This window comes from Panicum virgatum, chromosome 3K, assembly GCF_016808335.1.
Source record: "Panicum virgatum strain AP13 chromosome 3K, P.virgatum_v5, whole genome shotgun sequence".
Taxonomy (NCBI): domain Eukaryota; kingdom Viridiplantae; phylum Streptophyta; class Magnoliopsida; order Poales; family Poaceae; genus Panicum; species Panicum virgatum.
In genome coordinates, this window is record NC_053138.1 from 15,091,914 (window position 1) to 15,106,671 (window position 14,758).

A 14,758-nucleotide genomic window follows, 5' to 3' on the forward strand; every position below is an offset into this window, starting at 1 on the left:
ACTTGTGCAGGCGATGACTCGCTTCACCCAACCTTAATGTTTCGTCGGCTGTAACACCTTTTGTCTGTCCGTAGTTTACATTCATTTGACTGTAGCCTTATAGCGTGTATTCTGCATGTAACGAGTTAAGCTTGTACTACTGATGAGTAGCATATGCTTCTTCCTTGCTATTTGTTTTTTTTTAATCTTGTTAGTTGTTACCAACATGAGTCATATGGCAATATTGCAGCTACCAGCTCGCACATAATGAGACCACGAACTGATCGTGAGGCTCCCAACTGGTAGCAAGAACCTCTACGATGCCGTTGTTCATTGTATGTCCACGCAACATTGAGCAAGGGAAAATTTGAAACAGCAGGCGACGATCGTAGTGCCTCGATCAGTTCAGTGTTCAGATATGACAGCCGACTTGCTGCTCTGTCTTTGAATTTCCTCACCAGCCAAACATGGCAAAAAGCAGCGCGCAGGCATACGACGAACTCCTTGAACGGCTGCCCATCTGCGAACCCCAATGATTTGCCAATTCTGGAGCGGAGCGACGCAACAGCCCACATCAAAAATAGGCAGACGTCCATGGATTCAACTCCTGAATTTCCCTCTCCCTCCTCCGCTGGCCCCTCCGTACCGTCTCTCCCTTTCCGCCATCGCAATCTTTTCTTCCGCGAGGGAAGCGAAGGGAAGGTTCCGGCCTGGGGAGGGAGGTTGGGATCAGGAAGCGCCGCGGAGCGGCAGCGGAAGGAGAGAAGCAGAGGAGAGCGGCCGGCGACCGAGCATGTCGCGCCGGGGCCAGCACGCCCTGCTGCTCCTCTCCGCCGTCGTGGCGTCCCTCGTCCCCGGCTCGATGGCCGGGGTGTACCACATCGTCGGCGCCGGCAAAGGGTGGCGGATGCCCCCCAACAAGACGTACTACGACGACTGGGCGCGCACCAGGCACATCAGCATCGGCGACAAACTGAGTAAGCGTGTGGAAATTCTTGCTTGCTCCCTCCTCCCTCCGGTTCTGAGGGTCTCTCGGCCAAACTAATCTGCTGGGTGTGGCGTGGCAGTGTTCCTATACCGGAGCGGGGTGCACAACATCGTGGAGGTGCCGACGCGGGCGCTGTTCGACGCGTGCAGCATGCGGAACATCACTAGCCGGTACCAGAACGGACCGACCATCATCGAGCTCACCCAGCCGGGGCAGCGCTTCTACTTCTGCGGCGTCGGCGAGCACTGCGAGGTCGGGCAGAAGCTCGCCATCAACGTCCTCCTCGTCGCGCCGCCGCCGCCCGACACGCCCAACTCCGCCGCGGCGGCCACCGGCCGGCTCTCCCGCTCCCGCCGCGCGGGCCTCGCCGCCGCCTGCCTGGTGGCCGCTCTGCTAATGGTGGTGTGACTTACTTATGCGTACATATATATACATGTATGTAATAATAAATCAGTGTCCGTCTGAATAGGAAGGGATCTTGCGCTTCGGCTGCCCTGAAATTTTGCTCTCTCCTGTTCATCTGCTACTATTGCCTCGTATCGTCTCGGTCTCGGATGATCTCTGAATCTCTGATGCCCGAGCCACAGTCACTCTGGGAAATGCTTCGGCAACAAAGCAGGAACAGGGAAATGGTGAATGGAGAAGTAGAGGGGAATAATGGGATGCAAAGAATTGGGGGAATAATTTGGATCAACAGTTCTGTTCCTACTTGGGCCATGTCCCCTACAGGCCGGGTGCGTTTTCTCGCCTACAGGCCAGACAACCCCGCTATAGTCTGGCGCTTTTTTCATTTTTATATTTTTTTAAAAAACAAAATTTCAAAAATATATGCCGAATAGGAAAATTTTCAAAAATGGGTGACTGTCGCCCCCTAATGGGCGACAGGGTGACTGTCGCCCATCCAGTTGGCGACAGGACCTAAATGTAAAAAAAATATATTTAGGTCCTGGCGCCCAAGGCGCATTAAACAGTGAACTTGTAAAATCGATATAAAATTATAGAAAAATAAAAAAATACAAACTCAACTGTTCTGGATTCTATGAAACAAGATCTACAACTTTTGTTACATAAAGTTTTTCATTTGATCAATGTATCTTGCTCTATTTTAAATACTAGTTTAATGCACTTTTATTTAAATCTCAAGATCCATCATTTGGATGCATGTCATCTTTGGCCAGAGTGTTGCATATGGTGAGCATAGGCTTGTACAAAATTGGTAGGCCCAGAAAACATTTCTAGAATAAGTTTTTAAATTAAATCTTGTAATATGTCTAGTTTAAATGGGTTATTTATCCATGCTGCTATACTGAGTATTAGAAGCCATAACTTTTACAGTATCATTATTTTATTTTCTAAGAGCTATAAAAAAAGTTTGGTAAATTTTAGATAAGCACAACTAGACCAAATGAATTATTTCAGATTTTTCTAGGTACAAGAACTATTTTTCTTGATTTAGATACATTGATCAAATGAAAAATTTTATGTAACAAAAGTTGTAGATATTATTTCATAGAATCCAGAATAGTTGAGTTTGTATTTTTCCGTTTTTTACGATTTTATATCAATTTTATAAGTTCACTGTTTAATGCGCTCTTGGCGTCAGGACCTAAATATAATTTTTTTACATTTAGGTCCTGTCGGCAACTGGATGGGCCCTGTCGCCGACAGATACCAATTTTTGAAAATTTCCTATTTCGATATATATTTTTAAAATTTTATTTTTTTTTAAAATATAAAAATGAAAAAAAGGCTATAGTCTGTATACGGCGGTACGAGACGAAACGTATTCCTCTTAAAATCTGAGACGTACTCACGTTTCACGTACATCTCAAATCTCAAAAAAAAAAGAGACGAATACTCCTAGAAAAAGAAGTGGTAGTTCTACGTGTCGAACTTTTCTCTCTCTGAGACAGAGAGGTCCCTCCTCGTCCCGGCGAACCCGGCCGCCGGAGCCGGCGCCAACATTGGGCAAGAGGAGAGCCCAGGACCTGGACGGCGCCGCCTCCAGTGTTTCCCCGGCGACGCGCTTCAACCATCCGAGGGTACGCTGCGGCGATTTCACCAAGATTTATTCCCCGTCTTCCGCTTGTGCGCCGCTCCGCCGCGCGGCCCCGGCCGCCGTTTCTACCCCTGCACCTTGTCGGCGGTGTGTGTCAACCCAGATTGCTTCTTTTCCATCTCCTATTCATGTTTCGTGTTCATATCGCTTAGGATTTGCCACAAAAGATCCACTTGGATTATTAACTGCACTTTTGATCAGTAAGATCACTAGCGATGTTTCCTTGTGTTTGCTAATTCCACCGGTGCTATGAATCGTGTGCAGTAACGTGCGCAATTCTTCAGGTAGGCGCGAATTTGATTGCTCGAGGAGATGGAGAACAATAAGATCAAAAATTCAAAGCGGGTCGGGAATTTTGAGCTTCCAGGCTTCTTCAACTACCCTCCTTACTTCACGTAATTCACTCTTTGCTTGATACCTGCACAGTTAAAATTCTTTGGCTGTGTTGTTGTTGCTGTTGTTGGTGTCAGCATTTACTTAGTTATATGTAGCCGAAGTCAGATGGTTGACAGCATAATTTTACCCTTCAGTTTGCAGCCGTCCATAGCAACACGTGATGTACAAGTGCGTCTATGGAAAGAGCTGATGCTTGAATATTGTCGAAGTCAACGGATATACATCATCTCACTAGAAGAAGATTTTCCGTTGTTCTCCAATCCTGCGATTCAAAGTGAGAAACTCTTTTGTTTCCCTTTTTCTAATTCTATGCTATCCAGTACCCTCTAATTTCAAAATTGATCGCTTTGTCAGTACCAACCTCTCCGTGCTGAGGTATAAGGTATGGGAACGTACCAGATGCAAACCAACCTCTTCGTGCAAACTATGAAAACTTTAATATGAGTCGTTGGATCGACATCCAAGGGGTATGGGGGATTGTATAATTTTACAATCTGGACCCGCCTTTGGATTGGATAATCACACTTTTGAAAATCCCCCCTCCCACCTCTCTGCGCCCCTCCCCTTGGATGTTGATCTGATGGCCCAGATTGAAGTTTCTATAGTTTATATGAAGAGGTTGGTCTGCACCTGATATGTTCCCATACCTTATACCTCAGCCGGCTATCAGCATTACTTTGTTCACCATCATGTGTATGAGTTGACCCTGGCTGTTGAACGACTAATATTCAAAGTTCAGTGTTTTCTTGATGGGGGATCTCTATCCCGTGAGGCAAAAGAAGTTTTGCTTTCGGCTCTTGTTAGTGAAGGTGAATAGGAATATCTAAGGAACTTCCTGGTGAAAACAGGCCATATGCATTCAGAACTGTTTAAGATGATGACCAGTGACATTTCACAACTGCATGATTAATTTGCAGGGCATGCGGAGTGGATGGACAAGAATTGCAACAAGTGTCTCATTCTCTGGCTAACAATACAAGATTGGGCTAACTACATATTGAACTTCGTGAGTAACTGCGCTTTTAATTTTTTTAAAACAAGAAAGTATTACACACATCCCCAGTGCCTCAGAGCTTCATAACTCATGCCTTTTTACTGCCTTTTATCTGTAGGTGAAGGAGAATGGATTGGGGAGCACAATGCCTGTTGAAGATATCCGCTCTGGATTTGACACACGTGGAACTGGTAAGCGAACATAATCTCTTGAAGTGGTGCTACCCGGACTCAACATTTTATTATTTTTCCTAATTCAAGCTGACCGACTTTTCCCTATGCACATTAACTGCCAAACTATCGTTCTACACTGGAGATTCTTGTATTTGTTCAAAGAAAATTTTCATGTTAACAGGAAGAAGATATTCTTCCTTATTTTTTAGGGCATGCAAAAAAAAAAAATAGCGGTGGATCAGGAGCTAAGTACATTTTATCACTTTGGAATTGCTGAGATATTTTTGTCACTTTCAGCCTCTGGGTCAGAACTCAGAAAAAAAAGTTTGTTACTATTTCAAGCCAAATGTTACTGTTTCTTTAAAGGAAATGTTCATTGCAGTAGTACTTAAATCACACACCCATAAAAAATAGCACCCTCCTATTTATATGAGCACAGTTACTACAAATCTTGGAATAGTTTCCATTTATATGCTTATTGGTTTAATTTCGTCAATCATGAAGAACTTGCAGGAATTGATAGCATCATTCTAACGCGTGCGCTTCGACTGCTGGAGCAAAAGGGAAAGGCTGCTATATTCAAGGTCAATGATTGTGAAGGTGTAAAGTTCTGTATCTGAATTAGTACATTATGTGGGCAGTATCAACTATCTCAATTTTTTATGCAAACCAGTTATCTCGATTGAAGTTTTTGCAAACCATTGTTTTGACAAAACATGTATACGTACGACATGATCATAGGGGAACAATGTAATGAGACGAACCTAGATCAAACAAATAAGAGGCTATGTAATGAGAAGTGGTACATCACAATAAATGGAGACACAAAACTATTCAAAGGAGAAACAAGACTGAGAATTGCCAGCCATTTCTGCTACTCTAGCACTTAGCATTCCCAAGGCTTCATTTGGCAAACCTATTGCTTTGTTATCTGTTGAAAAATGAGCAGGATGCATGCAGCTCACAGGCCAACTTCATTTTAATATCGGAATTATGACAATTCAGTGTAGAATGTGCTTTGCTTTCTTGACTGACCCACTCACTGCATGGCGTGGAAGCTGATTTTGCATAGTTTAACTTAAGTACAATTAAAAGATGCAACTGGACATGTTAATGCCTCTTCTTAGGCTCTACAGAAGGAACAGTGAAGATCCTCTCCAACTTTTATTGGATTATATGCAATACTGATATGACTGAACTCCGTTCTTTTCCTCAGTTCAGTCCTACAACGTGTACGGTGTATCCAATGCAGATTGTCTGCAGTGCTGTGCCGATTGCTATTTATGAAAAAAAAAATCAGTAAGCTGAGTAATGTTTAATGGGAAATATGATGCTATTCTCTCAGTGTAGTACTTATCACGGTACTTGTCACTTATTTATTTTTTGAACTGAACTTGTTTGTAAGGGAACGTGCATTCTCTTTTCGAATTGATGAGACGCGAATAATAAGACGACTGCTGGTAAACACTGAAGCAATATTATTGCAGTATTGAAGCGCAATTGGTCAACAATTTGGGGGTATGCCGTATGCATACATAATTGTTCTTCTAAAACCATTCAGATGCAAACCATTGCACCACTTCTTTACAGATTGGCATGGCGAAAGAACTTGAAAGTCAGTGATCAGTTAGTAAATCAGTGCTGGACTAGGGGGCTGTGGCGCATGTCAACGGTAGAGGAGATGGCACAGTTTGTTTTGCTCTGGGACTTGGTTCATGGTGTGGTGCTAAATGGGGAAGAGGACCGGATCATTTGGAAGTTCACTGTAGATGGCCTTTACACAACAAAATCTGCATATGAGATACAGTTCAGAGGTTCATACTGCTCCTTCAAACCTGGTTACCTCTGGTCGGCGTATGCAGAGCCCAAGCATCGTTTTTTCTCTTGGCTACTAGTACAAGAAAAGATCCTAACAGCGGATAAATTGCAAGCAAGGAACTGGCCCTGCAACCCGCTGTGTTTACTCTGCAAAATTGCCCCTGAATCTGCGCAGCACATTTGCTTGCAGTGCCCCTACGCACAGCATGTTTGGGAGCTCGTGCAGTCTTAGTCACATGATCTGGTACGTAAGCCTGATGCAAACTCAACCATTGAAGATTGGTGGACTGATAGCCTGCAGTCCATGCCGAAGGAGCAGAGAAGAACAAAAGCAGCCATCTTGATATACACGGTGTGGAATTTGTGGAATGAAAGAAACAGGAGAACCTTTCAAGGAAAGGAGGCTGAACCTTTGATGGTGTTGCAACTGATCAAGGAGGAGATAGGTTTGCGCCTTAGGGCGTGTGGAAAATCTTGTGTTCCTTAGTTATCTATGTTATTTTACTTTGTGGCAAGAGCTCCTTCGTTTTTATGTAATATCACTTATGTAAGATCTGGACTTCTTCTTCTCCTAATATGATTTGGCAGTGCTCCTGCCCTTCTTTTCAAAAAAAAAAACCATTCAGATAATGCTTTCTTCTGTTAAAAGAAAATCAGATAATGTGCTTTCAGGAGCTTCCCCTGTCTGCCTGGGCGTTGCCAGCTCTGACACGGCTTGTCGGCTTGGGAAAACAACTCGCTGGCTTCGTTGATCCAGCATCTGAATCCATGGCAGCGGGAGTGTCCTTGCTTACTGCAGTACTAGACCTTGGGGGCCATGAGGATCAAAGAATGCGTGTCGCTCTAGGCTATCCCTGAAGACGAAGACGTTGAGGTGGTTCCACGTATCGTCAGGACAAGCTGGATTTCCTCCAACACCCTCTTCCCCATCACATCGTACAGCGCCACCCAACACCTCCGCGATCCCCCAGTAGAATCACATCCTCCTGCCCTTCCGTGCGAGGGTTCATCGCCCAGCATGCACGCCGCAACGGCGACGGTAGGTCCACCCGGACTCGGAGCGTCCAGCTCGCGTCGTCGTCGTGGTCCTCCAGTACCCAGAGCTCCATGGAGCCGTCAAGAAAATCCGCCATGGCCAGCATCCCGTCCACCTGTAGCAGGGAGAGCTCCCGTCCTCCGGAGTAGCGGGCCACCCTCAGCGGCGGGCGGCGTATCCTCCGGAACGTCTCTGACTCGGTGTCGAACGCCACGATCTTGCCGGTTTCCTCCGCCCCGGGATACCGCCCGCTATCCATCGGGAGCAGAACCGGGGGGTAGCGCGACCCAAGCCAGTGGAGCCTGCCGCGAAGGGCGACGTGGTGGAGTGGGAGGGCGTAGCCGATAGGGACGAAGAGGGGCGCTGGCCCGAGCCGACGGGCCTCGGCGGCCTCGAGCGAGCAGACGTGGTGCGACCACCCTGCTTGTGGGCCGTTGGTGACGCACAGGACACGGTGCTCGCCGGATGGCTCGTGGGTGTAGAATCCGCAGGGCAGCATGAAGGTGCCGGGGGTGCGGGGCACCGCGGCCCACCGCCGCGCCACCGGGTCGCACACGAAGAAATCCCTGTCCCGCACGCCGTTGGGGTGCCTCTCGAACAGCAGCAGCCCGTCGAAGGCGGCGATCATGGCGTACCCGCTCCAACCCCTGGGAGGTCTGGGTCTCGTGTACTCCGGGTACTGGACGTGGAGACGCCGCCGGCTCGTCGCCTCGCCGAGGGTGGCCAACAGCGGGATGGTTTCGAGCGCGCCGCTCGAGCTCGGGCCGTGGCGGTGGAGGATGAGCTCGTGGGGCCGGCGGCGGGCATGGGCGGCGACGAAGGCGGCGCTGGTGGTGATGCGGTGCCATGCCTTGCAGACCGCACGGGAGCGGAGGACGGCGGCGCACGGGAGGCGGAGCAGGATCTCGGTGGCCACGTCGTCGTTTATATATGGTGGTGATGACCTCGCTGCTGCTTGCCGTTTGGTCGCCGGCTCCGTCATCATCGTCGCGAATTCACGATTGTTTTTTTTTATCGCTATAAATGTCATCATATCTCCCTACCAGCCGCCTGTATATGTAGCTATACGCATCCACACGACGAGACGTACACATATTCCCTCGCGGATCGGATAAGGAGTTCTAGCTTGTACGAGTAAGGGGAGCTACTAATACGATACGGGTAGGATTCAATCCTGGTTTAGGGGCCCAGGCCCACATGCAGTAACCGCGGTCCATCGATGTTGGTCTGGAGTTTCTTTTTGTCGCACAGGTTTACCGGCCCATATAAATCAAGGCCCAACGGTCCGGATGGGCCTGGAGCGGGTCGAACCAATGGTTAGCCGATGCTAATGGGCCCCTTTTGGATCAGAGCCTCAAAACCATGGAACCAAAGGGTTGAGGGTTCCGAGGTGTTGGTAACGCTCTGTTCTCGCTGGAAGCGCCTCGTTCCCCTGCTACAGCGCGACTTCCAGACAATTCTCGCTCCCACCGCCGGATTCGCTGGCTCTTCTCGTCGCCGGTGGCCTATGTGTCGCCGGTGAGCTTGGAGAGCCATGGATCCGGTGGGTGGTGTACATATCCCCTCCTATTAAAGTACATCTAGCTAGGTTAGGGTTAGGGTCCTTCGCTTCGATGGCGACGCGAAGGCGAGTTTACCCCGGTGGCCTGGGGTTCAGGCGACCAGTGCTTTTGTCCCTCCAGAGCATCTCCGGCGACTGCGGCGTTGGTGGCGGATTTTTTGGAGATGTAGCTGTGAGGTATGTTTACTTCTATTTTGAGAAATCGGGTTGGAGTCTGATTCCCACCTATTTTGGTGGTTTATCTTTCCTTCGGGTTTACTCGTCGTCTGGTGATTCGGGGTCGCCTGCGAACCTTGAGGCGTCTGACCCCATGTCTCCCGACGATGTGATGGCCACTAGCCATCTTCTTCAGCCAGAGCGTTCAACGATTCCAGTGCACATCGACAACTTTGATGTGCTAATCCTGATGGCAACGGAAAAGTATGAAGTTTCTTCGTTGGGATGGAGTTCGGTTTCAAGTTGCAAGCTTGATGTGTTTCCCCTCCAACTTCTGGTGCGATGAGAGCTCGTCGGGTGGCTGCCCCGAACGCCGATGACAAAGACCACCGGGAAGATCTTTGCAAGGATTGAGTTGTATTTTTTTTCTTTCAAGGGTGTCTTTGTAAGAACTGGAATGTAAATTTTAAAAACTATATGTGAAATAAAAAAACCCGGTTTCTCAAAAAAAAGTTGAGGGTTCCCGACGCCGCCGCCTCCTCCTCTGGCTCGGGTAGGACAGGAGGGCCGCGCCTGCAACAACTGGAGCTCCAAATTCCAATTCCCCGTTCCCCCGCCGCGGCGCCCAATTCGCCAACTACCACGCCGCGCCTCGCTATGCCGCCATCCTTGGTCGTCCGCCGCAAGCGCTCCCTGTCCCTGTCGCCCGACTTCGGCTCCGCGTGCACACGCACGCACCCGACGCCGGTGACGCAGTAGGCAACTGATGTCAAGGCCGAGGCCGGGACGGAGCCGGCGCTGCTGCCCGACGACATGCTCCTAGAGGTGTTCAAGCGCCAGCCGCCGCGCGACGTCGTCCGCTGCGCCGCCGCCGTGCCACTTCGGAGTCTTCATTAACCCGTTCGTGTTTGTCGCGGGCGTCATCCTTGGTGCCTGCCCCCTCCCGCCGGCGTGCGGCGTGGTCCTCGCCGACTCCCGCGCCCTGCGCCTCCTGCTGCATGAGCTCGGCCCCGTCTTCAACCGCGAGCTCACAGCTCAGGCTCCTCGTCTGCAGCCCGCTCGACAAGCGTGTGCGGGCGCTGGGCGGCGACGTCGTGGCGAGTCAGCATGGCAGCAGGGGCAGGACGGGCGGCGCGCGGCGGAGAAGGCGAAGGAGGAGGCGCGGCGCACGCACGCACCTGCTTGTCAAGAGGCTCCTTCCCTCACTGAATGGTTCGACCCACCAGAAACATTGGTGCAACGATGGATCACGTGGTGCTCCTCGCCTCACTGAATGGATGGTTGGTTAGTTTCAGGGTCGCTCCACGGTGCACCTACGCCCATCTTGACGGGCACACCCACGCTACCACGCGCCGCCCATCTTGGCCCGCCCGCCGCCGCCTTTCTTCTTCGCTCGCCCGGGCGATTCCGCATAAATATCACACGAATCTCTTGCATCCCATCCCACACAAATATCTCTCCTCGCTTCTCCAGAATCGAAATCCGAAACAGAATCTCCCCACCCCACCCACGCAAGTCTTCTTCCACGCCCACGCTTCTTCCCCTCTCTGCCATCCACCCCACCGCCAATCCCCATCCCGCTCCTCCCTATGGCGGAAAATCTACCTATCTTTGTGATCCACGAGATCTCCGCCCGGCTCCCGTGCGAGGTGGACCGCCTCCACATGGCGCTTGCCTGCCGATGGTGGCGTCAGGCCCTCGCGCTGGAGGAGGCCCCGCCCCTGCTCCGCCGACTGCCATGGCTCGTCTTCCCCTTTGAGGCGGGGCCGAGCTTCTGCTGCATCGCATCGCATGTGATGGTGGCATCTACAGCACCACGCACCACGTGCGTGCCCCGGAGCACGAGCGCCGCGCTCGCTACTTCGGCTCGCACGACGGCCGTTGGCTCCTGCTCGCCGCCAGCCGCCTCGGCACGAACATGGTCACCAACGTCCGCAACGGAGTCGGATACTTCATGCCGGACAAGTCCGTTGATCCGCGGGGGGAGATCAACTTCGGCATGTACATCCACACCGCCGCGCTCTCCTGTTCACCAGGTGAACCAAACTGCATCGGCGCGGCCGTGGTTCAGGACCTGGCAGACCTCCGCGCCCCGCGGCGGGTGGCCTTTTTCACCGTCGGGGACGGTGGCGCCGAGTACGCGGTGGATCCACTCCCCGAGGAGTTTGATGAACATCCTGAAGATATTCTTCACTTTAGCGGTGCTTTCCATGTGCTGACAAGGGACGAGCATGTCCATGCCTGGAAGCCTGTCTTCTCCAACAACGGAGATGTACGCCTGGATTCTCATCACTATATCTTCTGCCACGACGGACGGTCCTACGAGGAGTATGTCTATGGTCGCTACCTCGTGCAGTCCCGCAGCGAGCTGCTCATGGCTGTCAAGTTGTCTCCAGATTTGGACTCCAGTACAGGCTTCGCTTCTGGATTCAGACTATTTCGGATGGCTCGGATGCTTAACCTCGAGGTAGTTGCTGGCCTCACATACTGCTACTGGGAGGAGATTACTGATCTCGATGGAAGAATCTTGTTCCTCGGCCGAGGATGCTCGAGATGTTACGAGGTACAAGCTTTCCCAGGCTTCGCGGAGGGCGTCTACTTCGCCGACGACAGGACATTCCACTATTCCTACAGGATTGCGCATAACCTTCCATTTCCGTGCTTGGACAATGGAAGGTGCATAGGAATGCCTGGTCCCGTCGATCGTTGTTTTCCTATGGATCAGGACTCATCAGACTATTCATCGCCAATCTGGCTTCTCCCCTGAGATTTGCAACATTGTGGCGATTGCCTCGTCTAGATGGATGGCCTACTCTTCTCCGGCTTGGCTTCTCCCCAGGTTTTTTTTGCTACGACTCTCTACCTCCATTCGATTAGTCTGATGTTGTTGTGCCACAGATGATGCGAGTGTTCGCTGTGACATTGTACAGACTGTGAGACTGAAACTATTGCTGAAAACTGAGATCATTGCCGTGCCTTGAGGTTCTTTCTTGTATTCTGTGGAAATATATTAGTTTGCGCTGAATGCATAAATGGTTACTAGTTGTGACCTTGGGAAGTAATAGACAAACTATTCTGAAATATTTGTCTTTGCGATCAGAGTTTTTCCTTATGATTTCACCCTAACAATGAATTAGATTGATATGCTTGGAATCTAAACTTGTGTGATTCAGTACCCTTAATTAGTTTACCATTGGGTACCCTGGCATGGTACTGATGCAAGCAGCTCTGTTCTGGTTGATCATCGCTCTAAGAAGATTATTTGAATCGCTAACGTTGACTGTGAACATGTGCATGTGAGTGCTGAGTACTGACATATTTCTGATAGATTGTTTATATTTGCATGGCATTTGAACTCTGATCATGAATCTCTAGCCGCATGTTCATTATGTTCTAGAGATGACTACAAGGTTAGCATGTGGGTGCTTGTCGTTACTTAACTACTGAAGTACTATTTTGCAGAGGTTTAATTGCAGAATCTTTATTAACTGACTGGTGGCATGGCTGCTCGTTTTTTTCTGTTTGAAATGCCCTTGATAGCTGACTTTTGTTCTATGAATGGATCAATTACTACTTGGTTAATCCTGCTATATTTTGCTCTTTAAGTAGGCAATAGACACTATCTTATCCAAGCTAGAATGCAGACATGGTTGTTTTTTGTGCTCATGATGCCATGAAAATGCAGAAAAACGGGCATGTTGGTATTTATATATTCTTGATAGATTAGGTGTACTTTCCACTTTGCGTGAAGTCTAATTGCATAGCATCTGAACTTTGATTACTGGCACTTACAAAGTTACATTTCAGTGACTCATTTGCTAGTCAGAGATCTTTAAGAATTACACTTGTTCATAGAGGCTGGTTATAGATTGAATAGTAGAATGCAAATCTACTGTCTGAGTTTACATTTCTATCTGCTGTAAATGTCATGTTGTGCCTGTACCATGTAAATTAATTTTCCTTCAGAATCAGAACTTATGAATGATGGCTCCATTGATTCTTGACTCCATACTTTTCTATGGCTTGATTAAGTAGAAATGCTCCTGAATGAATCCTCTTCAGGCCTTAATTTCAGAAGTCAGCCTTCTATAGCCTTCGGCCTTCCAGATCATACGGTATCTGTCAGTCGCATCAGAAGATTGCTTCCTGTTATGTCATGATTGGTTGTCACGGACATGTGGAGAAATTATGCCAAAGCATACACACAATTACTTTCTAGAAAACTCAAATTCTAACAAACTTTAAAAGAAACTGCTAATCCTGGAGGATTGAGGAGCACTGGCAGCGTTGGCTCTAGATTTATTAGGATTCTAGAGAGTCGAGGAACGTGTGACGCTTAAGGCTATCACGGAACAGAAGAATATGCAGCGGGGTGTGAGGAACAAAATTCCCTGGCTGATCATCATCATCAGTAGTAAATAATTGGAATGGATACGCTTCAACATCCTTTCCTTCGTCAGATGGTACAGTCCCAGCGTGTAGTCCCAGCAGTCTCCCAAAAGAATCACATTTTGATCATCCACACCTGGCTTGATCGCCAGCGTTGCCTGCCGCAGCGCTGGCGGCAAGCGGACCAAGAGCCGTCGCGCCCAGCTCTCGTCGTTGTCGTAGTCCTCCAGCACCCAGAGGTCCATGAATCCATCGTAAAAGGCCGCCATGGCGAGCTTCCCGTCCATCTCCAGCAAGCTGAGCTCCTCGTAGGTGCGGTCGTCCCTCCTCCGTGGCGGGCGAGGTATCCGTCGGAACGTCTCTGCCACGGTGTCGAACGTTAAGATCATGTCTTCGTGCACCACTTGGCCAGGCACATCGTCTGGAAACAGGACCCAGGGATGATACAGCCAGTGGAGCTTGCCGCGACAGTTGAGGTTACGAAAGGGAGGCGTGGCGTAGTATTGGATGACCGCGCGCGCTGGTCCCAGTCGGCGGGCCTCGCCGCCGCCGGCGACTTGGAGCGAGGAAACATAGTGCGATCCGTGTTGGTCGTCGGTGAAGTACAGGATCCGGTGCTCGCCTGATGGCCCGTGAAGGTAGAAGCCGCAGACCAGGATACTGGTGCCCGGCGGACGAGGCAGCTTGCTCCATTGCCGTGTCGCCGGGCTGTAGATGAAGTAATCGATTCCAAAACCTCTCTGGAAGAGCAGGAGCCCGTCGCAAGAACCGATCAAGGAGTAGCCCCTCCAGCAGTGTTCCGGGGGTCCCGTGTACTCGGGGTACCTAACTTTGAGGCACCGGCGCCTCGTCTTGTCGAGGGCGAGGAGGGGGATGGTGTCCAGTAGCGTGCTGCTCACGCAGTGGCGCTGGATGACGACGAGGTCGTCGACGGGGCAGCGGCGGCCGTAGGCGGCGAGGAAGGCGGGGCCGGTGGTGGTGCGGTGCCATGCCTTGCAGACGGCACGGAAGCGGCGGACGGCTCCGGGCGGGAGGCGGGGTAGGAATAGGATCTCTCCGTCAGCACGTCGTCGTTCAGAACTTGGGTGGCCGCCGCCGCCGCCGCTCCCGATAATGTAGCGACCATTGGTGATGGCTTTATTTTGGGCCTCGATCGATCCATCTTTTTGCATGTCGCTCCTGCATATACGCTGCCTTTCCCGATCAACG

General features: G+C 50.1%; 4 protein-coding genes across 4 annotated transcripts; 3 read left to right on the forward strand and 1 right to left on the reverse strand.

Annotated features, from left to right (window-relative positions):
- The first annotated feature begins 427 nt into the window (after window positions 1–427).
- LOC120701247 lies at window positions 428–1,449 on the forward strand. The gene is made up of 2 exons (XM_039985371.1): window positions 428–956; window positions 1,047–1,449. The coding sequence occupies exons 1-2, from the start codon at window positions 512–514 to the stop codon at window positions 1,373–1,375; spliced, it is 774 nt and encodes a 257-aa protein (XP_039841305.1). The 5' UTR covers window positions 428–511; the 3' UTR covers window positions 1,376–1,449.
- A 1,872-nt stretch (window positions 1,450–3,321) lies between these two features.
- On the forward strand, window positions 3,322–5,422 carry LOC120701248 (vacuolar protein sorting-associated protein 25-like). Its single transcript, XM_039985372.1, has 5 exons — window positions 3,322–3,421; window positions 3,557–3,696; window positions 4,340–4,428; window positions 4,535–4,607; window positions 5,094–5,422. Exons 1-5 carry the CDS (start codon window positions 3,339–3,341, stop codon window positions 5,207–5,209), a joined length of 501 nt encoding a protein of 166 aa, XP_039841306.1. The 5' UTR covers window positions 3,322–3,338; the 3' UTR covers window positions 5,210–5,422.
- A 1,679-nt stretch (window positions 5,423–7,101) lies between these two features.
- On the reverse strand, window positions 7,102–8,428 carry LOC120700633. Its single transcript, XM_039984880.1, has one exon. The coding sequence runs from the start codon at window positions 8,426–8,428 to the stop codon at window positions 7,337–7,339; it is 1,092 nt and encodes a 363-aa protein (XP_039840814.1). The 3' UTR covers window positions 7,102–7,336.
- Window positions 8,429–10,539: 2,111 nt separating this feature from the next.
- On the forward strand, window positions 10,540–12,222 carry LOC120697795. The gene has a single exon (XM_039981134.1). It carries the CDS (start codon window positions 11,079–11,081, stop codon window positions 11,925–11,927), a length of 849 nt encoding a protein of 282 aa, XP_039837068.1. The 5' UTR covers window positions 10,540–11,078; the 3' UTR covers window positions 11,928–12,222.
- Window positions 12,223–14,758: the final 2,536 nt, after the last annotated feature.